The 26,907-nt window shown below is 38.3% G+C and overlaps 2 protein-coding genes, 1 long non-coding RNA gene and 1 pseudogene across 3 annotated transcripts; 1 reads left to right on the forward strand and 3 right to left on the reverse strand.

Annotated features, from left to right (window-relative positions):
• Positions 1-1,086: 1,086 nt before the first annotated feature.
• Positions 1,087-1,915, reverse strand: LOC122668457 (annotated as a pseudogene).
• A 1,083-nt stretch (positions 1,916-2,998) lies between these two features.
• LOC122669470 (probable serine/threonine-protein kinase PBL7) lies at positions 2,999-6,432 on the reverse strand. Its single transcript, XM_043866240.1, has 6 exons — positions 6,040-6,432; positions 5,695-5,939; positions 4,902-5,287; positions 4,069-4,201; positions 3,336-3,425; positions 2,999-3,247 (listed from the first exon to the last, which is right to left on the reverse strand). The coding sequence occupies exons 1-6, from the start codon at positions 6,365-6,367 to the stop codon at positions 3,086-3,088; spliced, it is 1,344 nt and encodes a 447-aa protein (XP_043722175.1). The 5' UTR covers positions 6,368-6,432; the 3' UTR covers positions 2,999-3,085.
• Positions 4,921-19,237, forward strand: LOC122669473. Its single transcript, XR_006334021.1, has 3 exons — positions 4,921-4,934; positions 12,963-12,966; positions 18,954-19,237. It is a non-coding gene; the product is annotated as an uncharacterized LOC122669473 (long non-coding RNA).
• On the reverse strand, positions 15,451-25,291 carry LOC122669471 (uncharacterized protein At5g19025-like). The gene is made up of 2 exons (XM_043866241.1): positions 24,600-25,291; positions 15,451-15,788 (listed from the first exon to the last, which is right to left on the reverse strand). Exons 1-2 carry the CDS (start codon positions 25,247-25,249, stop codon positions 15,743-15,745), a joined length of 696 nt encoding a protein of 231 aa, XP_043722176.1. The 5' UTR covers positions 25,250-25,291; the 3' UTR covers positions 15,451-15,742.
• Positions 25,292-26,907: the final 1,616 nt, after the last annotated feature.

Genomic DNA, 26,907 nt, shown 5'->3' on the forward strand with positions numbered 1-26,907 from the left:
AACACCGAGTGAGGCTGGATTTTTTTTTTTTTTTTTTTTTTTGTCAGATCTCATCGAAGGCCCAACCCACAGGGTAAAGACCGACGAAAGACTGGATTGGACTTTGAAATATCTCACCAATCCTAGCCAATTCTGATCCGGATCAGGATTGGGGGTTTTAAGTCATGTGGTGATCCCATTTCAGGTTTTTAAAACATGTGGTTAGGGCAATTTTGGGCAAACCAATTTCAATCCAATCCGGAATTCTGGATCGGAATCTGCCGGATTCCAATTCGTTAATGAATTTAGGGAAAATATCATCCTCTCCCATCTAAGTTTTCTTAATATCAATTCAATACCTAAGTTTTGAAAAATGATAATTCCCTCCCATACTTTATAAAGATTCTATCAATCGTACCCTAACCGTAAAAAAAAGACCATTAAATGATGACGTGATATGTACAAAATTTGTAACACCCCAAAATACCCTTAAGATAATTATATTCCAATTTTACCCTCCCTACTTTCCCTTTTCCTCCTCCTTCCTCCTCCGCCAACACCATCATCATCACCACTTCTTCTGCCGCTAGCACCACCACCATCGTCGAAACCCCTCTACGAAACCCCAGTAACATTGATGCTTGTAAACCTGGCGGGGATCATGGAGAGAGTAGACGAGTCATTGCTCCCAGGTGTGTACAAGGAAGTTGGGGTCGCCCTCCACACTGAACCTAACTACGGGAGATATTCATGGTAATACCAAACACTATTACAAGGCTACCAAAGAAGAGATCAAGTAAAAATTCAATCCGAAAGAGAGACGAGTGTTAAACCCATCTATAAAACGATGAACCTACCCCACTTAATACAACCAGCATTCAAAGCTCCAAATCAAGACGTGCAACAAAGGAAAATTATCACCTCCAGTTTGCTGACCGGCCCAGTTCCCCACCTCCCCTATTAGAAGGATGGTGGACCCCATCCGGGCAGAAGGTTTGGGTATAAGTAGAGAGGTCATTTCAGCCCCCCTTTAATAGATGAACTGAGGAACTGGGCCGGACACCCAACTGGAGGTGATAAAGATCCGTGCAACAAATGTCTTAAAACTAAAGAAATAGTAAATTAACATTATAGGGACAATATAATCGAATTACTCAAACATGAATTGACACTGCCGATACTCGCATATAATGTTAAAATCGTAGATTTTCCAGTTTAGAGCCAGGAGAATTCGTTGTATAACCAACACTTCATCCATTACTTTCAAATAAAATCATATCACAGTAGCCTCAGAAACTAGGTTATTCGAAGAAAAAGAGATGGGTTCCAGACAAGAAGAAACAATTAAACCCCAACCTCAACCTCAACCTCAACAGAAGCTCATTTCAAAGGTCAGCAGTTTGCGACAGCAGGATAGCATAATCGATAACGATGACACTCTCCAGTAAGTCTCTAACCTTGTCCTTCTTTGCTTTCACCATCTCCTCGTTCGAATCCAAAGCGTCTAATTCGTTCAGTCCAGGAAAGACCGCAAGTGATGCAATCGAAAACCCCTTTGCCCTTGCAAGCGAGAAATTCTCCCCAAAGCTAAGCTGATTAATCGAAGGAAAAAGTTTTCCTTTATACCCCCAATAGCTCCCAATATCTGTCCTTTCTCGGTAACCCCCGAACCCTCCTTTAACTTCAAGAAGGTCAGCCGCATCACAGCGCCGGGTTGGGGAACTATTGGGCCATCGAGATCGAAGACCCAATCGATTGCCATGATGTCATCACAGATGGGCAAACCTAACTCTTTCACGACTTTTACGTGTTCCAGATGTACAACATAGCCGTTCAAGTCCTCTTTGGTGCTGTACCTACTGTGCAACATATGCATGAACGCGAAAGCAGTATATCGATACCTGTGTATTGACCCGGCAGTGAGGTGGAGAACCATGGACGCAGGCAATCTTGCCGATTACGTAAATGTTTGTGTGCAAAACTGTGTGATTGTTGTTTGCGATTTTCAAATCAAAATTGGATGACTATGCCTATGTGGTAGATTAAGTTTTAAAATTCTAAATCGGATCGGAATCGGCTAAAGAGGATTAAATAATGAAGAAGAGAGTTTTCATTCAATATGAATTAGGCACACGATCCCCCTTACCTTTATCTTTTGTTTCTGGTGGTCGTTTCAAGAATGCAAAAGATAGAGAGCTGGTTTTTACGTTTTATGGCATGATGTAAATGAATAGATGGACCTCTAGAGGCTCTTAGGATTCGGCTCAGGTTCAGGATTCCATCCGGATGGCTTGCAGGGGTACGGAAGCATTCTCGTACGTGAACCAGAGCCGGCCTCAGACTCTTAAACCACACCCCTCACCCACCCAAAAAAAGAATAGATGGAAGTAAATCTGACTTGAAATAGAATTGAATAGCAAAATGGGGATCCATATATAGCAGATCCCATTTATTTGGTACAAGGTTTAACTGTGTATTGAGATAATCTTGTTATTTACTCTTCACAACTAACTGTTTCATCTTTTCAAAAGAATGAGGTAGTAGTGCCTGAAGATAGTTTTTCAAAACCCGTTCAACTGGTTATCAAACTAAAACCCCTCTTTTTTTTTGGTTATTAAAATGGTTTATCAATAGATAAAGTGGTCACTATCACAGCTTATTTGACTACACAAATCAAACCCTGAACTACTGATGTAACTAAATGATTCACTTATTACATTTCCACAATATGGTTAAGTGGGTATTGAACCAATGAATTCTAGAGTCTAAAAGTAAGTAAATAAAAGCTCTTCTGTCTCAATGTAAGTAAATAAAACCCTTCTAACACTTCCACAGTATCTCTAAATTGGTCAGCTGTACATTCAACTTTGCAGGATGAACACCAATAATTATTACCCATTAGCCTAACTACAAGAACCTCGTGCAAATTACCTTAGCACTTAGATCATTTGTATCAGCTTCCTTAGACAAGTATTATCTAAAGATCCAGGCCCCAATATTTCTGATAAAACTTTAGTACAGGGCACAAAATAATGCTCTGAAAGAATATCTGGAGGAATTGAAAGCAATGATGTTTGGTGATGCTGCAGCTTCCATAACTTTTGAATTAAGACCTGGCACTTGAGGTTTGACTGAAAAATCTGGAAGAAGTTGAAGGATGTGTAGAAGGGAGGCTCTTGACCAGTGGAATTAGAGATTGCACAACATCAATCATTAGAGGTCGGTAATCAGCTTCTGGTTGCACACATACAGCAGCAATTGCAGCTACCTATAACATCAATATGGTAAGAAGTTAGAAAATGAAGTTATTTGTGGTTGTGGTAATCGAATTGATGACAGTTCATCGACCAATTAACCTGGACCAGTTCCTTCTTTGAATACTGTCCTTGGAGAACTGGATCAACCATTTCAATGACTTTCTCTCTGTTGGTCAACCTCGGAAGAGCCTGATGTACAATTATTAGAAACCGATTCTAAGTCAACTGCTTGGAAATATAGAGAAAAGTGAGTAATTAGAGAGATAAGTTCCAGTGCAACCAGCACGTTATGGTTTCAAATTAACACAGTTCCATCGGCGTCTGCAGGTGATCAAGGTTTACATTCTGCATTTGCCCCCTGCTTTTGAGGTCTTTGAGTACAGGCAGTTGATATTTGGTCACACACACAAACAGAGAGTGTGTGTGTGTGTGTGTGTAATATGGCTTCTCATGTAGATATGACTTTTTAATTTTCTCTCTTAAGCAGAAATTTTAGCTCGTGAGGTAAACCATCTTGGTCAACTCATACTGGTAGTGATTCACTTGAAGTGAACCAGTAGGTGCTGGTCTTCATGCCTCAATTTAATTGGTAATCATAAATGTGACCAAGTGGGCAAAGAGCAAAGAGCCAAAGACCATTAGATAGTGCAGACTGTCTCTTGTTGATGTGATCCTAGGATGCTAATGTTGTTTATGGATTGCTATCTAGGGAGGCCACCTCTAATCCTTTCTGAACAAAAGGCATTGCTACATTCATACCACCGCTTTGATCTTAATTAATACAAGAGGAACCATAAATTGGGGAGGAATAATATAGGCTTTTGTAACTAACCCATGAGACAAGGAAATGTTCTCCAGGAGGCCGATCTGTATCAACTGGGGTGCGGCCTGTTAGAAGCTCTAGGAGAACCACCCCATAACTGTACACATCTGATTTGGTTGTCAGCTTACCCATTGAAGCATACCTACATTGCCCAACAGAAAATATAGTTACTTAGATGGTCATTAGAATAACAAATTAATGCCAAATTAGGAAGCCACATGGTTGTAAAGAGACCATATAAGAGAGAGAGAGAGAGAAGTAAACAACATGATGAAGCAGTAAAATTTTAAAATATTTAGCTACTATGGTAGTGAACAAGTTGCTATTAGATGAAGATACTCTGACTATATTTGTCATTTCCTAGAATTTGGTTTAGTTATCCCTAAAGGTTTTTAGGGCCACTGTGATCCTTCCATAAGGTTACAACTGGTTATCCACAAATGCAAGTTTTACAATGAAAAAGCACCAGAAAAAAATGCGGTTTCCAGTGGACTAGGATCTACATCCTTATTCCTTAGCAGCTGTGCTAGTTGGCAGTTCCATAATCTTAGTTCAAATTCCTTCCCTTTTTTTCTTTTTCTTTTTTTTTTTTTTTGGTGGGGGGGGGGGGGGGGGGGGAGGTGGGCATGTTGGGGTAACTAGAAAGACACATGGACAAGAAATAGGACCCTGGGGTGGTTCAGTTCATATCCAAACCAGTTGGTCATGTCTCTGAAAGTGGATCTGTTCAAGTCTCAAACCATTGAGCATACAAACTGGAATCAAGAGATACACCATAGCAAGCAAAAGAAAACTCACTCAGATGCCAAGAGATATACCATAGAAAGCAATAGAAAACTCACTCAGGTGCAACGTAGCCTGCAGTCCCCAGTGCCGTGGTCGATATCTGATCATTGATCTTGTCTGGACCCATTTTAGCCAACCCAAAATCCAAAGTTCTGGCCCTGAAGTTATGATCCAATAAGACATTGCTGCATTTGAAGTTGTGGTGGATAACAGATGGAACTGCATGCTCATGGAGGAACTCTAGAGCTTTTGCGCAATCAAGGGCAATCCTCAATCGAGTCCCCCAATCCAATGGCTGACGTTGACTTCCAGTTGGGTGGATGTGGTTTTGCAGACTACCATTAGGCATGAATTCGAAGATGAGAAGTCGATAGTTCTGGTCTGCACAATAGCCAAGTAGCTCCACCAAGTAGGGTGCACGCAACTGGCTCAGCAAATCCACCTATGGTCAATTACATGTTATAAAGAACCGTTACATGACTATCTCTAAATCTCCTGTATTGCTACAGCCATTTAAGTCCCTCACAGATATGGATTGCAGAAATGCTAACCCACCCAACCCATAACTCAGTCACACAGAGAGAAATCAGAAAATCTGTATACTTCGATCAAACAAGTGCATCTTATGAAGAACCGTTAAATCATTATCCTAAATACTACAGTATTGCTCTTCACTGCCACTTAAATCCCCCCACAAATGTGGATTGCAGAGATCCACGACGCAGAGATAGATGCTAACCCACCCAACTAAACTCACAGGCACACAGAAAAATCAGAAAATCTGTGTATTTTCATCAAACAAGTGCCTGGCACAATAATAAGGAGGAGTAAAGGGAAAGATTTTTTTACCTCAAATCTGAACCCGCGCTCCCTTTGCCTGCCATCCCTTCGAAGCTTCTTGACTGCTGCCACAGTCCCATCACTCAGAGTCCCTCTATAGACGACTCCACAAGCTCCACTTCCAATCACATTTGCTTCTGCAAATCCATCTGTAGCTAATTCAAGCTCCTTGTAGGTGAAAACTTGAATCCCTTTGAGTTTTGCTGAGGGTAGACGACCTAAATTTCCTCCATATAAGCAACCACGCTTCACGTCTATTTCAGTTTTCAAATCAAACACCCAGAAAATCAAGTTTAATTAGGAGAAAAATCATAAAATTGAGCATATCTTAGAAAATTGAAATTGGGTAATTACCAGGGCTAGAGCTGAACTCAATAGAAATATGAGCAGCGAACTTGGGAATATTGTTGTTGCTTCTGCTACTAGCTGTGGGTTTGCCATTGGAACTGTTTTTGCTGGACTTGAGCCTCCGGACTATTGCAATAAGGATAAACATCGCAACTAGTAAGACAATGGAGATAATGGGTACGAGTATCATGAGGAAGGTATCCCAAGCTCGAAAAATGTGGTGGTTCTGATGATTTTCAGAGTGAGGAGGACTTGAGTTGAGATGATGATGATGATGTGAGTGTTGGTGCTCAGTAAGAGCTGGTGCAGGAGCGACAACAGAGCGAATCCTCATAAGCTCCAAAACTACAGAAAGAAGTATTAGAGGAAATTCTTTAGAACCGAGACAGAGAACAGAGAGAAGAATAAGAATAAGAAGAAAGAAGGTCTTTAAACTTGAAAGCGCATTTAATGTGGTGGATTATCTGATAGGAAAGGAGAGACAAGACTCAAGAATGCCCGTGGTGGAGGGTTTGTTTCCCTTCCTGGTAGGTCAACTTGTCTGTACACCCACATGATTCCACAGTTCTTCAACGTTCTCTCTCTCTCTCTCTCTCTCTCTCTCGTGAAGTGTGTGTAAGTGGTCGTCTCATGTACATTATTCGTCGCTTCTCTCTCTCTCTCTCTCTCTCTCTCTCTCTCTCTCTCTCTCTCGTGAAGTGTGTGACTAAGTGGTCGTCTCATGTACATTATTCGTCCCTTCTTCTGTAAGTGAGATGAGAGGTTTGATGCCTTCTTCTTCTTCTTCTTTTTTTTTTGATGAAAGATAAAATTAATATTACTAACAAAGATAAGGCACAGCTGTTTTAACCCCGTTAAGGGGCACCACTAGTTTAGACCCTGATAAATACGACCTGATCAACCTAAATAGCCCACAAAAAATGACACTATCCCTGGGCCTATGCGTAAAATTACAGTTTTGTATAGTTTCCAAAATATTAAAGATTAGAGGGACTAAAATCAACGGCCAAGGCTGAGACGTTGGCTGAGAAACAAAGGAGAGAATTTCCCCACACCAGCACCAAACTTCCCGCAGTTGGAGCTGTAGAGCAACAGCTTTCTGAAGACCCTTCCAAAGTGCCATTAATTCCGGCTCCATCCCGTGATGTGCTTCCATTCTCCCTGCTTCTGTCAAAATGACTTTTCCTTGCAAAACGACACAAAAAGCCCAAGCAGATTGGTGTACTCCTGGGGAGAAAGATCCCGCACAACATAATATAGGCGTATCTGAGTAAACAATTGTACCAAACTCGGTGCACTGTGGGGTGGGGAAGGTTGAACAAAACTATGACTCTATGAGTATCCGGGGGGGTAATATTCAGGTCCTTGAGCCATCTATAAATACAATTCATAATTCGGTTAGGTTCTAGTTTCCTTCCTTGGAATAGGAGTTTATTTCTAGCTTCCCAGATAGAATAGCAAGTAATAATGAAAACAGAGAAAAACTAGGTTAAGGATTGCTTATTAATAATTTTTCTAGAGAATAAGGAAACACAAAGAGACTGAAAAGATGGAGGTCAAGAATTCAGTTCTGAGGCCAAGTGGTCCAGCAGCTCAGATGTACTTTGCCATGGGATAGGAAAGAAGTATGTGCCAAATAGATTCATCAGAGGCTTCACACAGGACACACGTGGAATTGATATCCATCCATTTTGCTAAAATTCCTCTAATTGGTATACCTGCATTTATAACACGCCAGAAAAAAAATTTTAAACTTTGGATGAATAGATAACTTCCAAAAAAAATTCCACCACTTGGAGAGATTATTATGTTTGCAATGATTATGGAAGGATAAAAAATTAGCTGCATGTTTGATGGAAAACTTTCCATTGTTGGATGTAAGGGTGTCAATTTGGGACCGGAACCGGGAACCGTCTCAATATCGTCCCGCTAAAACCTGGTACCGTACCATCCCATTAGTATATGGGACGGTACTGGTATCTGATTTTGGTACCAAACGATAAATGGGACGGGACGGTTCTGGGATGGGATTCCCAACGGTACCAGTATCGAAATACCAATAAGGTACCGGAATGGTACCGGACATACTAGTACTGTTTAAAAGGAAAAAATATATAAGATCTTTTTTTTTGGGGGAAAAAATAGGGTATAAGAATTATATTTTTGATGCATTAGGGTTTCATTAATTACGTTGTGAATACGAAAAGGAACAAGTGAACAGCCGCAGCTCTTGAAGTCTCGCCTCTCAAAATCCTGGTTCCAGTGCTACTCTCTCTTTCTACAAGCAAATTCATGTACCAAGTTTTTACTTTTTCCACATAGTAATACCATGTGACAGTGGCATGTGTGATAATAAGGTTTTGTTTGGAAAATCAAAGAGGAAAACACAATTAGATTTTTCCATTGCTATCGTTTTGCTTTTGTGAGTTTTGTCATATCTATCTTCCATTGTTTGATTAGATTATTAGAATAAAGAATTCCATTATTTGATTAGAATAAAGAGATGGGAAGGGAAAATAAAGAGATGGGAAGGGAAAAGCCACCATGAACTTGCTTCCGGTCTTGTTTTGGAAAAATCAAAGAGAAAAGACAACAAGTACACAGTGACACAATGACACCCCATTCGTATTCTTAATGTTTTTTACTTTTATCCTATCTATCATCTATTATTTGATTAGAATAAAAAAAAAGTGAAGAGGAAAGTTGTGTTCTAAAAAGTTTCTTTCTTTTCATACGTTATATTACACCGAAGTGGTGAACTGTAGTTTTCTTTGGAGAAGTCATTCACATGATCTTTTAAGTAATGTTAATATTTATTTATTAAAATTTGAGTTTAAAATAGATTTTTATATTGTGCTTGATTTTAACTTAATATTAATTTTCTTTTAGGTGCCTATTTAGGGTGATTATTATTTTCATTGTGCAAAATGGTGGATGTTCAAATTACTTCGGCACCCGAACCATCTAACAAAGGTGGTGACACTGTCAAGTCTTCTTCCCCTAAAGCTAAGAAGACTAGGAAGAGAACTTCGGCCTGTTGGAATCCTAATTGGTTCAAGGAATTGGACAAAAAAAAATTTAATGATAACAGGCCTAGGGTAGAATGCCTGAAGTGTGGGACTATTTTACTTGCTGATACTACAAAAAATGGAACCTCTGGTCTTAATAAGCATATGAGATGTTGCCCTAAGCGTGACAATAAAGATGTAACACAAATGCTTATGACAACATCGGGAGGGAAGGTGATCATGAGGGATAGGCAAATTGATCCAACAGTTGTACGGGAGATGGTGATGGCATTGATAGTGAAGAATGAATTACCTCTAAAATTTATAGAGTATGAGGATTTTAGAAAATTGATGTTGTATATTTGGCCAGAGTACAAACCCATGTCTAGGAACACTCAAATGTCGGATATTCATAAATTATGAAAAAGAGAAAAGGAAAAGACCAAGGAGTTAATCTTAAGTTCTCCAGGAAGGGTTTCTTTGACTACTGATCTATGGACTTCCATCACTAATGATGGTTACATTGTCCTCACAGCTCATTATATTGATAGATTATGGGTTCTGCAAAAGAAGATGCTCAGATTTACTATCTTGCCACCTCCGCATACTGGTGCTCATATTAGTGAAGCAATTGGGAAAATGTTGATGAAATGGGGGATCGAAATGAAACTATTTTCTTTTACAGTAGATAATGCTAGTTCTAATTATGTGTTTGTGAATTTTTTGAAGAATAAATTAAATGCAAAAAATGCTCTTTTGTGCAAAGGCGAATTTTTTCCATGTTAGATGTTGTGCACATGTCTTGAATCTAATTGTATAAGAATAATAAGATGGAATCAAGTTAATAGATAATTCTATACAAAAAATTCGAGATAATGTAAAATTTGTGAAAAGCTCTTAATCAAGAAAGATAAGGTTTATGGACAGTTGCAAGCAATTGCGAATCGCATGTAACAAGGCCTTGAATGCAGATGTGACTACCGATGGAATTCCACCTACCATATGCTTGAGGGTGCAGTCTTTTATCGTGCAGCCTTTGAAAATTTAGGTGAGTTGGAAAATTACATGAGTTGTCCTGATGTTGATGAATGGATGAAAATTTTAAAGATCACCAAGTTTTTGAAGCCATTCGATGAAATCACAAATTTGCTCTCTGGTACAAAATACCCCACTACCAACTTGTATTTTCCTAGTGTGGTGAAAATTCATATTACCTTGCAAGAAGAGATTCTAAATGATGGAAACTTTATGAGAGAGATGGTGGATGCAATGAAGAAGAAATTTAACAAATATTGGAGTGAATATGCTCTGATTTTATCAATTGCAATGGTTCTTGATCCTAGATACAAGTTGACTATAGTAGAATGGGCATATTCTAGGATTTATGGGAGTAAAGAGGTAGCTGAAGAGGTTGTTTCACGTCTCAAGACAGCATTGTACCGAATTTTTTAAGCATATAAGAGCATGCCAAATGTTGAAGATCCTATAAGTAATGTTGCTGAGGAGGAAGATGACTATATGGAGGTACATATAAATTCTATTTTTTATTAAATCACTCTTGTAATTATGTTCTATTAATGTTTGTAGATTTTATGTTGCATATTCATTTCTTGATTGGATTTTACCATTTTGTAGGACTTCTCTAAATTTAAAAAAATGAAGGTAATTACAGGTTCAGACAAGTCTGACCTGGATCTGTATTTTGAGGAGCCACCAAAGGCTAATTCCAAGGAATTTGATGTTTTAACATATTGGAAGGGATGTGAGTAGCAATTTCCTAATCTTGCTCGAATGGCACATGATATTCTTGCAATTCCCGTTTCCATTGTTGCACCCAAATCGGCTTTTAGCACAGGGAGTAGGGTGATTGATAAATACCGAAGTAAACTACTACCCAAAAATGTTGAAGCCTTGATTTACGTGCGAGATTGGTTGTTTAATGTGGATTGTGGAGGTAATCTGTTTTTTTTTTTTTTAACTTACAATAATTTGTTTTGTACTAATACGGTATTCATTTATTTGTATATAGTCGATCCCTATACTAATGTCGATGATTTGGTTGATGCATTGAGCAATGTACTTACAATTGCTACTCCAACTGAACAATATACTACCTCCCAGGTGGATGTGTGAATGTGTGATGGATAATATTTAGGTATGATATTCAACTTGAGGTTACTATTTATTCAACTTCTAGTTCAATTGGATTTAGAGTCGTGTATGATACATATGTCTCTCATTAGATGAGTTAGCATATCTACATTTATTTACAGTAGCAACAAATTAAAGTTCCTAATTGTTTTTTTTTTTTTTTTTTTGCAGGCTGCATTGATAGTGCTCGCTTTATTATTATTTATGTCGTGGTTGCAGCCTACATAGCCATCCTGTCTAAGGAGAAAAAGTGTTGATTGACCCTTGATAGTACTTTCAGGAAGATATCATTTTTTATGTTCTTGTGTTTAAGTTTTATGACAGTAATTTGATTTATTTAGGAGTCTTTTCTCTTATGGAGGTTTTAAGTGATTGATCTTTAGTTCTGTTTTTATAAACTTGTTTGGTGATGACATTAAAACTTTATTTGGGTTTGTTTATTTGATTATCATTAACTCTTAATTATAACCTTGAGAAGCTTATTACATGTGATCTTAGGGAGTTTGAAGAAGTAAAACTATGATTTCATAATTTAAGTTGCTCTATAAAAAGTAGTAGACAACTTAGATTTCATGATAGTGAAAAAATTCCACGACACTAATAAACCCGCCTCGTTAGGAACAATTAAACTTCTTCTTCCTTTTTCTACAGTGCCTAGAACCGTTTAGGAACCGGTACCGTCCCGTCCCGCTAGTAATCGGGACTGGGATTTAGGTTTGGTCCCATTAACTAAATGGGATGGTACTGGGATTGACACTTTTGGTACCGGTACCGGTACCGTCCCGTCCCAAGTACCGGGAACCGTCCCAATTGACACCCTTAGCTGAATGTAATGCACCACCACTGATCCTCAGTAGAAGACAGAGGGATATTAGTAATTTTGTTAACAAAAGAAAGCGGAATAGACTCAATAAGTAAAGAGGTATTCCAGGTTCCATTAATACAGAAATGACTTACCATATCATGCTTGTGATGTAAGTTAAGGGAGGAGGGAATGGAACGATCCTTGATGGTAGGGATCCAGGGATCATTCCAGAAATCAGTCGAGCATCCATTACCTATCCGTTTGAAAATCATGTTCCTTAACTTAGGGAGATAGCCCGCAATATTATTCCAGGTCCGAGAACCCCGTTTAGCCATCGTTTGAGGGTCGAAGATAGATCGATGTGGGAAATACTTGGCCTTGAGGGTGCGGGCCCAAAGGGAAGAGGGTTGGGTGAAGAGTCTCCATCCTAATTTCAGGATCAAAGCCGAGTTCTGGGTAGATGTCTTTCGAATTCCCAAGCCCCCCCCCCCCCCCGGGAAGTGGGTCTGCAAATCTTTTCCCAGGAGATGAGAGTCAATTTCTTGGATTTGAGGCTATTGTTCCAAAAGTTGACACAAATAGAGTCCAGGGATCGACAGATTTTGAGTGGGAGAGAGAAACAAGACATGATATGAGAAGGTATAGAGGATATCACGGACTGAATCAGCACACAACGACCTGCATGAGATAAGACGTTAGATTTCCAAGCCTATTAATCGTATTAATAATCATTTGTGAAGCAGAGAGTGAAGCACATCCTTTCAAACTTGATGAGAGAAATGATCTCCTCACAGTTAGCAGGAGGAGAGAGAAAGCATAGGGGTATTTCAGTAATTATATTAAAGATAATCTACAGTAATTTATGAATACCCCTGGTTATTTTAGAATTTGAAAAAGAGAGAGAGAGAGAGAGAGAGGGTTCTCTCAACAAGCGTCGTGGACGCTTGCTGTAGTTTTTCAACGAGTTCGGTTCCTCTGGACATACCACCAGGTGAACGAACATGTGAGAGCCAACCACCTGTCCTATTTTTGCCATTTACAAGGGGAGGAGGGGTAATTATGAAAACAAAATTAAATTGTGATTGGCTCTCACATATACTTTCACCTGATGGTACATGCAAATGATCCATTCTCTTTTCCAGCTGGGTTGTGGTACTGGAGCCGTGCTAATGCCGTAGGAATTTTCCAAGGTGTGTATAAGGACCCATTACCCAACCATGGAACGACTGTACCACCTACCCTACACAATCCAATGGGCAAATGGGACCATTACAGGTGCAAAAGCCGCTTCACTCATCGTCTAATCCTACGGAATCACCCTTCAAGATTCATCACCAAGAATCCAACATTTGCTACGAATGAAGTGCAGCGGAATGGTTTAGTTATCAAGGGTTTTCCTCTTTGTCACCATGCCTAGTGAAGTATAAAACTTCACTATTTGCCACATGGAAATACATAGGTTAATCCACGTGATAGAATATCAGACAAACATCTCATTGGTACAATTTCAACTTAAAATGAGTAGAGGAAATAGTTAAAATTACAAAAGATGTCATTTTGTATTTTATGTTCATCTCGACTTGATGGTATTTTGGTAGATTTACTAAAGCTTTGAATTATAATTTGAGCAACTTTCCTTGCTTATTTTGGACTAAAATTTGGCCATTGAGATACATATGGGATCTTTAATCACATGAATTAACACATGTACTATCAAATGTCAAAGAGTAAAACTTATATTTCAGTACGCACAGTGACACCTAGAAGAACCCAATTATCAAACATCAGAGTTTTTAACAGGTAATTACTTAATTTTCCTCTCTTTTTTTTGTTTTCTCAAGACTAATTTCACTTCCCTTCCTTTGCAACCAGATGGAGTCAAGAAGGGGCCCTAGACCTGTGACTACTCAAAAACATTATCTAACCGACTTACGCGGAAATTGTTGATATTATACAACATGTAACTATCCTTATAGACCCAATTGATCTGTGTATTGAATTACAAATCGAGAGGAATGGCATAAATTACTCTTTCGCTCAAAATCTATGTGTTAGGTCAATCAAAGGATCAATCTATTGCCACAGCTCATTGGCCTTGACATTACATCCGGTACAGATAAGAGAAAGTGAAAACCTGAAATGGATAACTAAGTTGGCAATGACCAACACCTCAAAATTAAAAGGTCACGAGTTGAATACTCCTTGGGGCCTACCTATCAAGCCTACCTATCAAAAAAAGAAAGAGGAAGATTGGTCACTTTCCATTCCTTGGCTGGATAAACTTTGCGTATCCGATGCCTTTGATTGTACACATCCTCCAAATCAGTAAACTCTCATTTTACCAAAATAATAATAATAACATATGATAAGAAATAAGATTTAAAGAGAACTTGCTCAAACAAATCCAAAGGCCCTAATTTTTATCTGAAAAAATCCAAAGGCCTTAAAGTGTGTAGCGATCCCCCGCCCTAAACATTATTAGGAAGGGAGGCTGGAGTAAGGGTGTCATTGGTTTAGTTTTGATTTTTCAGTTGGATGCAAGATACAAAATGTCGAAACCAAAAATAACAACACATTTTCAAAACTTCAAATCGAACTGACTTGGTTCGGTTCAATTTCAGTTTTTACTCAGCTTCGTATTCAATTTCATATTCAGTCTGGATACTATTTAAGGTCTTTGAGCCAACTTTTTACATATTCACCAATCAAAAAACCCTTATTTGTTAGGGTCATAATCCACCAAACTTTTTCCAAAAATAAAAAATGAATAGAATTTATAATCTCGGTTCCTTGTTCAGTTTAAAAATAGATAATTCAGTGCAGATCAACCGTTTGCCATGAAACCAAAATCTAACAAAAAAAAAACGATTAACTTCAGTTCGAATTGGTCAATTTTAAACGACCAGTTTCAGTTTTCGGTTTCGATTCTAAATTGACACCCTTAGGCTGGAGGCATGCCTAATACTCTAATGTAACCAAGCCGCCCATCATATGAACAGCATCTGATATAAAGACCCCCCAATTCCCCTCCCCCCATCATCATCTGAATGGCATCCAATATAAAGACCGGGAAGGGGATTGTGAATTCAAATCTAGAGAATAGGTTGGCCCATGAATTAGCCCCAAAACTGTGCAGTGTTTAGGGTTTGATTGTTTGCAGAAGAGTTGGTGGGAAATATTTCTTCGGCCGTACTGTTAAAGACTGTAAGCAGACGGGCATTTCTGATTGGATGACTACAGAAGGGACTCGTTATAGTATCACATTTTACACTAATACTTTGTTTGAAGAATCAAATGTTGTTAACTAAACATCTTATCCCCCTTGTGGCATGGAAGAGAAAAAGAATCATCTGATCTTTTCAGAATATTTTGATGAGTACTAATTATTCTGTCTTTCTTTACATTTTCTAAGCAAACAGTAGAAAAATAAACTAGTAACAAGTTGAAACTATCAGCCAAATAATATCTATTGTAATTTCATGTATTTATTTGTATAAATTTTCCATCATTTGAGCATTCATAACCAAGAGAAAAATCTCCCACAACAAAAGATACAGCAGGAAGATTGATCTTATGGGGAAAGATTCATCATCAGCTTGTAGGTTTACGAAAAATTGTTCTCAGCAAGTTTCAAGTCATCTGGGAAATGAAGCTTCAATGAAACATCAAATTTTTGAAAGATAGTAAGAAAACCAGAAATGGAGATATGTGTAAAGAGATTCACAAAGAAAACACCACAAACAAATCAGCGCTGCTCACCCCCTCCATCAAGTGCCAGATTACTCAAAGCCCTGCAGTCCACAATTGGCACATGCAATTAGCAAATGTGCAAAAGCTAAAAACAAACGAAAAAATGAGATTTAGTTGTACTCGTTAGTTTCTACTCTTTCAAAAAGAAATCCAGTCATGATAATCACGTTGGAATGAAACAAAAAAGTAACCAGCAAATTTTATATAGAATACAAAGTAAGGTGGCCTTGCCCACAAACTAAACTATCAATGACGTTGGATTAATGAGGAACTAAATGAAACATCTCAGCTACAATAAGCAGAAAGAGAAGAAAAATGAGCATTGAGCATGTTGGTCCAGTTGGCAAAGTGTGAGGTATTTAAGAAAACATAGTTCAAATTATCCACATGTTCATCTATCGCAAAAGCGGTGGGTTCCCCTGTTCCGGTTATCCAAAATTTTATGCTAAGGGAAATAAAAAAACTGGGGCATCCGCAGGTTGTTTGGAAAGGAGGGTCTCATCTTTCTCGGTATGCTGCTGATGCAAATGCAGAACATGTTGGGCGATCCACCAGAAATCTGGGGATGAAGTCGGTTGTAATGAAACTGAAAGGATCTACTTTCATCAGCCAGTACCTTCAACAGCCAGTGGGACAGATGCGACACAGATTCACTTCCAGATTAAAGATAGGGTACGACCGATGACCAGGCAGGGCGGGATGAAGCAAGCAGCAAGAGTTTGGCTGAATAGAACAGATGAGACAGGGAATGGGTTATTGAATGGAAAGAACTCAACCGACCATGAGAATAAATACTTCAACAAATGGATGTTGCAAGCAACTGGCTGATCTGCTTGAAATCAGAGATAAGTCAACCAGCCCCAGATGGTATAAATTTGTTTTACCAAAAATTTTCAACCTCAGAATCTCAGTTTTTGGCTGGCGTGTTATGCATTTCTGTCTTCCAATGGATGATGCTATATGCCTATATGTGTTCGGGGTGTTTGCCTAGCCTCAATATGCTGCCTTTGCTCTATATCATGTGACACACCTGACCATATCATTATATCGTGTGATTTTGCTAAAAAACTATGGAAATGGTTCTCCAATATTTTTGGCTTTGCTTGGACCAACTTAAATTGCATTGTGAGTGCCTATGATTGGTGGTTGTCCAAGAGACCTTCAACTGGGGAGGAGAATATTTGGAGAGCTAGTTATATTATCGCATTGTATATTATCTGGATGGAAAGAAACAGCCGCATATTTGATGGGAAAATGTCCTCTTTCCAACAAGCTCAAAACATGGTAAAACAAGAGATTGGTGACGCATTTATATTGATAAAAAAATATTCATTGCAGATCTGTTTTGGAGCTTGGAGTTTCAGAATTTAAATGTTAAACAGAGGCTTATGGCGGCACACACACATTCAGAGAGGTTCTTTGGTGTAAACCACAAATAAGGCTGGCAATAAAATTTGGTGGCTGCTCTCTTGGAAATCCAGGCGAAGCAGGTGCAGGTGGCATTCTCAGGGACTTTAATGGTTCAACCAGCTGCAGTTTTTCTTCGTTCCTCGGTATTCAGATAAACTTCTTTGTTGAATACCAAGCTTTAGTTTATTGTATTTGCTTGGCTAAACAGAATGGAACTTCAAACCTATGGATTGAAACTGATTCTAAATCTGTAGTGCTCTCTGTTATATCAAACTCAATCCCATTGAAATTCCAGCAATGCTGGGCTTCTCTCTCTTTTATATATTAAAAGATCACTCATATTTATAGAGAGGAAATGTGATTGCGGACTATCTGGCCAAGAAAGCTGCAAAACCTAAAACATTGCAAACTTGGGCAACAGATCCAAATTTTGTGGGATATGATGGGTAAAAGTAGATTCAGATTTGTCGAGTAGAAGTTCTCTGCTGATGGTGGAGTTTCTAATCTCTTTTGTGTATTTTTTGTTCCTTTTTTTTTCGTTTTCTCATCCGGGTATGCCCAGACGTTAATCCTGTAACCTATTTTTTATCATTTAATATTATTTGCTGACCTTTAGCACCCAAAAAATAATATGAGCAAATTACTCAGACCTCCCCTGACCTTTCTGACAATTCAGGGAACCTCCCCTGCCCTTCTGACAACTACTCAGATCTCCCCTACTTTTCAAACTTGGTTTCACTTAGCCCAAGTCCGTTAACGGTGTTAGTAATAAACCATCACTGACCAAAATACCCTTACTTATATATCACCATTACACTTTGTCCGGCGACTTCTTCACCACCGGCGACTGCAACTTCAGCTCCATTTTGATCTTCACTCCCTTCTACTACCTATTGCGGCCGCCGTGAACCGACAATGCCGCCCTTGGCTTCGCCTCAATCGCGTTTAATCCTAGATGACGATTTCTTCTCTGGAGAAGAAGATGACGATTGGATTCTCTTCGGGTTGGGTCGTCGTTCCCCTATCAACGGAAGTTCTGTGAATCTCAGCCATTTTTTCAGCCACCAGGGAGAATTAGGGTCTTCGGATTCTGAGGAAAGATACGGGTTTAGGCTTTCGGAGGTCGTTGGTTCAGGATTTCTTTTCAAGGCGGAGGGTTTCTCGTTGTCAGATGGCGCTGATGAAGATGGTAACGGTGAATGAACTAGTAAGGCAGTTTCGGACAAGGGAGAAGAAGAGGATCTGTCTCTCTCTACAGGGGGCTTTCGTTTCTTCTTCCCCTCCTCATAAGCTTCCAGATAATCCTGATTCCTGATTCACTCTGGTAAGTTCTTCAATCGCGTTCCTTTCTTTAGTTTCTTTTATTCCTTACAAACAGGTCTTCTCTTCACTGCGAATTTATGGTTTTCATCTTAGTAAACCATTTAAATTAGTCTTCCTTTGATGTTTGTGAATTATGTTATGATCTCTCTCTTTTTTTGGTTTCTGTTTGGGACATGGAATGTTAGATCTCGAGACTTTTAATGGCAAAGAAAACTAGTTTTTGTAGCAATTTTGCATCTTGATGATAACAATTCTGGGTTCCTTTGCCCTTCTAAAACCCACTTTCAATTTGTGTTAGAAACTGAGAATAACTTGTCTTCCTTCGTTTTCTCGATATCTCTATTTTGTTCTGAATCGAAGTCCACTTTGAAATGAATCTTTTTCATCTAAAATAAGCAAGAATTTGTCTTCTGGTATTTAAGCTTTGTCCTGATCGTTTTATAAAGTTTCTTCGGACCTTTCTTTGTGAGCAGATCCATTCACAGAGGCAAATGCAGAGGATTCAGGAGCTGGGGCAAAGGAGTACGTGCATGTGCGCATACAACAACGGAATGGAAGGAAAAACCTGACCACCGTGCAAGGTTTGAAGAAAGAATACAGCTATACCAAGATCTTGAAGAATCTGAGGAAGGAATTTTACTGCAATGGCACCGTTGTCCAGGACCCTGATCTGGGCCACGTATCTTTTACCTTCTTCATCCTAATCTGCTTGGCTATTTCATTCTCTTCTCCAGTTGGTTCAGTAATTTTGTTCTTTCTGGTGAGTTTCTTATCTGCAGCATATGGTTGGGTGATTTTTGGGTTTTTGGTTACACAATCTTGCATCCTCGGTGGGGTTTTCAGTCAGAGAAGTTGAGGATGCTTCAGTCGGAGAGGATGAGGATGCCACAAGAGCAAATTGAACCCTAAACCTTGGGGTTTACCGCCAGCAAGTGGAGATTTAACCAATTCCTTTCTCTGTGCGCGATGGGAGGTGGGTGGATCAATCGATTTGCAGGTTAGGGTTGAGTTGAGAGGTTTTGGGAGGTAGGAGATGACGATGGGCTTGGCCTTTGGGTTACCTATTCATTAAGGGCAATAGGGTAACTTCCTATAGGGAAAAAAGGTATCTGTTTTAGTTTTCAAATTTATCCGTTAACTGCCGTTAAATTACTAACAGACTTGGGTTAAGTGAAACCAAGTTTGAAAAGTAGGGGAGGTCTGAGTAGTCATCAGAAGGGCAGGGGAGATTCCCTGAATTGTCAGAAAGGTCAGGGGAGGTCTAAGTAATTTGCTAAAAAAATATTCAACCAATCTACAAAAGTGGACAAATAAGATCAAGCAAACTAACAAAGAAACAGGAGAAAAAAGAATAAACATTAGACATGAAACAAATAATTAGTGGTCTCAAATATATGACATTACAACCCCAACTTCAAAAATTTGTTCATAAGCTAATCCATGAAACAACCATTTTGCGCTGTAATCTGAACATAAGATTCCCTTAATCCTTTTCTTCCATAACTAGTTGATACAAGGATTGGATTGAGGAGAGCTGGAGGGGGGGAGAGGAGCTAGTTTGATTGCAATCAAACTTTCATTCTACTTGAGGAGGGTGGATGTAGATTGAAGCATGAAGAAGAAAAGAACCAAAACAGAATTTGGGAAGAGTACTGTTCACGCTGTTACTGTTCATATAGACCTAGTGTGGGTCCCGTTGAAGATAACAAGAGAAGGAAGATTTATTTTCTGGTTTAGTTCATTTGTTAGTTACTCAAGTTTCTATTTTTGTAACCATTGCTAAGTTAGCATTTCTATTTCGCAGTTATAAGTAAGATTTTAGTTAGTTTCGATTTCTGTTTTGAAGAGATTTAGGCTAGATCTTATTAGATAGCTAAGAACATGTTCCCTTTTTATTACTACTTTATAATTTGTAATGTTTCTAGAAGAGAGATCTTAAGATAGAAGTAGTTTCTATTTTTGAAGTTTCCAATTCTGTAATAGTTGCTTTACAAAGAGAAGGGGCAGGACAAAGGCCACGATTTGAGAAAAGAAGAAGCTTATGCTTGGCTGAGTAATTCAGTTTGTTGAGGGAATCTAATTCTCTGTAAGAGAGTTATGGTGAGAGGCCATGGGTGAGAAACCCCTTCCTTCCCTATCCCCCTTCTTCTTCCTCCAGCCGATCTCCTTGTTTCTATTTTAATGCTCTGTTATTAAGCCATTATCCAATAGTGATTCAAGACCCTGTTGATGCTGTTAAAGATACTGTTAGATGCTTCAAGGATCAACCATCAAGTTTCTGAGGAGATAAGATCTAGGAGATCAAGTTTTCTTCACTGCTGCTCACTGTTCTAGCAACCAAAACCTATCAGTAACCAGGTGTTAAAGCTCATTTCCAGATTGACAATCTATAAGGTGAGGATTTCACCATAGGTCAATCCTTGAATACATAGAAAATTGCAGTTTCGACAATCTTGTTCTGCAGCTCCCATTGGGGTGTTAAGTTTGTTATCAAAACTCCAATGGGAGCTGTAGAACAAGTAGGAACCAAAACAAGAGTTTGATAACAAACTTATCATGTAGGAACCAAAAACCCTACTTGGTTCCCACCCCAAGTAGGAACCAAAACAAGAGACATGACAGGGTCTGAGTACAGATTTTTGGATACCTGGAACCGTCCTGGGCCAGCCAAAATGACAGCCCCCCCACCCCAGATGTTTGGTTGTATCCCCCCTCTTTCTTTGGCTGTTTTGTGTCCCCCCCCCCCCCCGGTTTTTTTATGTATCCCCTTTTTGATGGCTGTTTTTGGTTTCTTTAGTCAGGGATTCCTCCCTTGGTGCCTTTGTGGCAGTTTAGTTTATTTGTTTTGTTTTCTTTTTATTAATATATTATCCATTCACCCACAAAATAAAAAAAAGATATGCCAAGTCAACTTCCATGCCGCTTGGCTATGAGCAAGGCTGCTTCATTGCTACCATCATTTTTTTATATAAATATACATGTCTATATATTTTGGGATACACCAGGATGGGGGGGAGAGGATAGAGGTATAAGAATCACTGATCTAGCCAACCTAGTCCATCTGCCATCTGTACTTTGCTATGCTTGGGCATGGCACCCAATCTATGTGGACCACTAAACCTTCACACCTAATTTAACCTAAAAGATTGTCTGTATGTCTACCTAAACCTATCCATATGCTTGAACTCTCACCCCAACTCATCCCATACAGTACATTTTGTATAGGTTTGCATATTTTCTTAAATATTTATTTAATTCTTAAATACTTAAAATTGAAAATTTTAAACGGTAGTTGTCAACTAAACTCAACTCTCAAAACCTCGTCCACCCTGCTTAAACCATGCATGTAGTTAACACATAATACCATAGATAGAAGTAGAACCTTAGCCATTACAATCACAACTTTTTCCAGCAAAAGGTGCAAGACATACCCAGATGATTTTACCCATGCAATAACAACAATTCTCTGCTAATGAAGAAATTTCAGCCCAAAAGAACTATGTCATGTCACTCATGTGGCAAAATAAACCCATATATTTGGAATATTCTTTAATTATAATTTTTTAAATTTCAAAATTTAAAAACCTCTTTCATTAAATGAGAGAAATTTATTAGAGATGGAGCAAGCAACCCAATCAACAGTAGACACATAAGGCCCCAGCATATAATACAAGGCTGCAAAGCTCGCAACATCACAGGCGAGAAGGGGAGTGGGAAAAACAAACTCATACATGACATCTTCATGCCCATAGATCAGCTACACAGTACGCACCAAATCACAAAATCTATTCAGCCTAAATGGCCAGCCTATGGGCTGGTAGACACAATCATCTCCAAAAGCACTAAGATTTTTTCCCACTATATGCACCAAAGGCAGCAGTCAGAATCAGCCTGCTTAACTTACCAGTAGTCCAGTACTACAAGCAGTACTACACCTTTGATCGTGAAATATCGATTGCTTGTTGACCCTGTGAATCGCATGAAAGTAGGATACTCCAAATTCAGGGATCCAAGAGTTTCATAAAACATTCTTGGTGGAAAAAATGTGAGTGAAAGATCCCACTGAATCAAATTTGGTCTATGAATTGGAAATCGAGAAAATTCAAAGTTAGAAATACTTAAAGAAGATATAGACAATTTCAGGTTTGAAAAACCTCTTGTTACTCTTCTATTTTATTATAAACGATGGAATCGCCCACTGAGATATATATACCTAAGAAACAATCAATTGAAAAATGCTATAAGAAATGAAATGTCACAATATTTTTTTATACATGTCGAAGTGGATCTTTCCTGAAACATAACCTAGAATCAGCTCTTTATTATCTAAACAAACCCGGAACATACCATTGGGAAGTGATTCAGTAATTAAACCTTCATGAATCCATTTTTGTTCTTTCATTCTAGGTAACCCCCCCTTGAAGAATCAACTAATGGAGGAAGAGTATTCCTAAAAATTAGCCTCATCAACCCAGAGATATGAAAAAAAAAAAAAAGGTTTGTCTATTCTGTCCAAAAAAAAGCACGTGCATGAAAGAGTTCCCCCATAGCTGTTTTACATTTTTGAGAGCGCATTGATCCTTTGATTAAATCTCAACGAAAATCTGATTGTTGTGAATAATGTATTAAAGCCAAATCCCCCGTAGATACCTCTATTCCATTTTATTTTAGATCTATTCCGAATATTCAAATTTGCTGAAGATTCAAAACATTTCTTCTTTTCTTTCTTTATAAAAGAAAAAATAAATCAAAAACTAATTCCAATGGATTTCAAACTTATTCTTCAGTAAATCCAAAAAAAACCTAGAGCTGTATGGATTGACAAAGACCTACTGAAATGGATAGGAACTAAACACGAGTTATCGAAGTAGTTTTGATGATTCAGTAATCAATATCATTACTTCAATTCAATTTGGAGTTCTTAGATACTTTGACAAGCACAAAAGTAAAAAAGCGGAAAGAAAATTTTCAATTATATGATGGATCGCATTGGGAGGCCTACAAAATAACTTGAAGTGCTGATGGTCCTTATCTTATGAATGGCGTGATTAGCCAAATCATACCCCTAATACTCCATGTGCCCTAAATTGAAGATCACCTCATGTAGAAATTTAAGTGACTCACCTAACAAATAATCCCCAATGCATGCACCACTTATGAATTGAATCCAAATATGTTAGAACCAGGAAAAGGGGACACATACTATATCCATACATATACATAAATAACAAACCACACTCACCCTGAGACCTGAGTGCTGCCCAATGGGATCAAGAGTAATGTAAAATGTGTGTGATTAGCTTTAGAAATCCCATAAATTATTTAATATAAATATTCAATATGAATATAATGTTCCGAGAATTAATACTTTGGTACTTTGCAAAAATGGCAAAACTAGCAAAACCATGTCTGTGAACACAAGAAACAGAAAACAGATTTTAAAAACAAGTGGCCTTAGATGATTCCAGCAACATAGTTCCGATATCAGGGGTGAATCAGCAACAACACAATTCCATACCAACCATTTCATAAGCAATAAATCAGAACCATTATAAGATCAACAAATTAGTCAAAATATAAAGTCTATGAAGCTCCTGGCTGTAAGATTGGCACATCATAGTATCATACATACCAACTGAATAAACTACTGCATGTGACGCACTTCGTGGCATATTATTTAAGACAATCAACACAGAAACAACAAAATTCCTTTACCACATTAAAACCACTGTAGAACAATCATAAATATAGACTAATGGGAACTAGCATTACTGGACAAACCCAGGAGTTTAGATATCTTGCTCCAAAATAATACAAAGCAAACACCACGCCCAATGTCGTATGGTAAATCATATGCACTTTATAAGGGGTTTCAGTAAGCATGCATTCAATCAAATTTCCTTCGATGCTGTCTGTTCTGACTCGATGACCAAAATTAGATGTGCAAAAACGAAATAGCCAACGAGAACAATAATAATCATACCAACATCGAAAATACAATAAAATGCATGCAATTTTCCTGAATCAAATGAGCAACCCAAGAAGTAAATAAAAAATTTAATCAATGGAAAGGATTACAGTAGGAACAAGAATTCAAATATAACGCAATGTGGACTCACTTCTTGTGCCTTCGACCACGCTTAGGACCCCAAGCCTCCATCTTGGCGATGGGGCAGCCGCACCTTGCTCGAAAAAGAAGCACAGCCCGTCCGTTTGGGGGTGCCATCCTTCTAAGCTCAGATCTCAGGCACTCGTAATCGGGATTCCCCTCTGTCCCACCTTTACAAGGCAGATTATCGATCTCCTTGGATGAAGATTTCAAGCAATCTTCCGTCTGCAACTGAATATCGAACTCCATTGCTTTCTTCAACCCCTTGCAACCAGGGTTCTCGCATTTCCTCGACCGGTAACTGCAACAGATCTCAACGGAGACAACGGCGACGGTAAAGAATACAAGAAACCCTAGAATGTAGGGGAAAGGGGACTCTCGGAAAGCAGCGGAGTGGGACACCAAGAGAGAGGGAAGGATTTGGGAGAGGGATTGGAAAATGTAAGAGAAGTAGGAGGTGACGAGGAAGGTGCAAGAGAAAAGGACCAAGATGAGAATGAGAATGTCTAAGGTCGCTGAAGGTGAGTGCTTGCAGAGAAGAGTATTGGAGGCGGAGCTGTTGGGGTTTGTGGAGGAAGAATGTCTCTTGTTAGGCTTCTGAGAAGGTGAAGATGATGAAGAGGTGGGCATGGCGGTGACGGAAGAGAGAGGGTGGAGCATGTTATAATAAAAAGTGCTTTGTTTTTGTTTTGATGAACGTAAACAAGGCAAAAGTTTTGAAAGACAGTCCTCCGGTTCTGTTTGCTCTATTTTTAATTTATTTCTGTTTTTATTTTTGAAAATTATTGTTTATTTTTCCATATCTTTTGGTTTGATTTTATTTTTTGACATTTTTAAGGAGATGGACGGCACCTCACAAGTCAAATCAATAAATTATAGTAAAAATGGAGTCCACACTCCACGTATTTAATGAGAAGATAGGTTAGAGACTATGAATAATTATCACGTTCAATTCGCCGCCGGTTCCAATTTCTTTCAATTCCTCACATAGGAGTAGAAATGACCACCCTACCCCACTATGGCAATGGTTATGTGAGGAATTGAAGGAAATTGGAGCGGGCAACAAATTGAAGGGGATAACGATTCGAGATATTATGAGATGAAAAACAATACATGTATTTTGATTTCCTTTATTTTTATTAAAAAAAAAGGTGGGGGAGAAAAAAATGTTGCTTGGTTGTGTGGTTTCTATTAGGGCGTCAATTTAGAATCAAAATTGAAACCGACTATTTAAAATCGAATCAAAATAATTTGGTTATGTTTTGATTTTGAAAGCTATAATTTTTTCTTGGTTCAGTTTGATTTTTGGTTTCATGACTAAAACTGTTAAATCAAATCGAATTATCTATTTTACCCTAACAAATAAGGCCAAGGTTTTTTTTCTTATAGTAAAGATATAAAAAGTTGGCCCAAACAACTAAAACATGACCTAAATTGAATATGAAACAGAGTAAAGAACAAAACCAAGCCGGTTTGGTTTTGAGTTTGAAAATATGTTTATATTCTAGGTTCGGTTCAGTTTTGATTTCTACATTTTATGTCTTGAACCGAACTGTTATCGAATCGATTGACACCCTTAGGTTTTTGTACCTATAAACAATAACGTGCAATTTTACTGTCCTGCCCCCTATGAAATAAATAAATAAATAATCCATTTATGTTGATACCCATGCGCATACTTTCTTTGGCTATCACTGGTGTAGGGGTTACATGGCCAAGCAACGATCTCTTGCCCTTAAAAAATATAAAAGTTTGCTTAATCAACTTTGGAGGATACACTAGCAATCTCTCCCTATCTCTCCTCCTCACGTGAAATGAATTTTCTAACCCCCTATAAAACCGTTTTGCCGCTCCTCATTGGTGTGCTCTCATTAATGCTTACTCAAATAATCTTTTCCCTAAAAAAATATATTTTGAGGAATGAGTCTTTGATTTCCCACTAAAGTTTTAATTAGAACTTGCATGCATGTAAAGCTATCTATTAATGGCATATCTATCATTTACAGTCTTGCATGGACAAGTTTAGCAGTATTTTTCAACTGAGGAGTAAAATAAGTCATGCCATAAATCGTAATCTCTCTATTATAACTGACTTTAAAAGAAAAACAAACAATCACTATCTCTCTCATAGAAAAACGATATAGAATGTGAAATGGCAATCCAAACTTATTTTTCATTCTTGAAACTATTTATAGGTGAAGTAACAAAACAATTTTCAATTCTACACCAAAACTCATTTCTCATAGCTATTTCTATGAAGAAAAAAAATAGTAAAAATAGAAATGCTAATTTATCCAAAGAGCCTTATTAGTGAGAGT

This window comes from Telopea speciosissima, chromosome 7, assembly GCF_018873765.1.
Source record: "Telopea speciosissima isolate NSW1024214 ecotype Mountain lineage chromosome 7, Tspe_v1, whole genome shotgun sequence".
Taxonomy (NCBI): domain Eukaryota; kingdom Viridiplantae; phylum Streptophyta; class Magnoliopsida; order Proteales; family Proteaceae; genus Telopea; species Telopea speciosissima.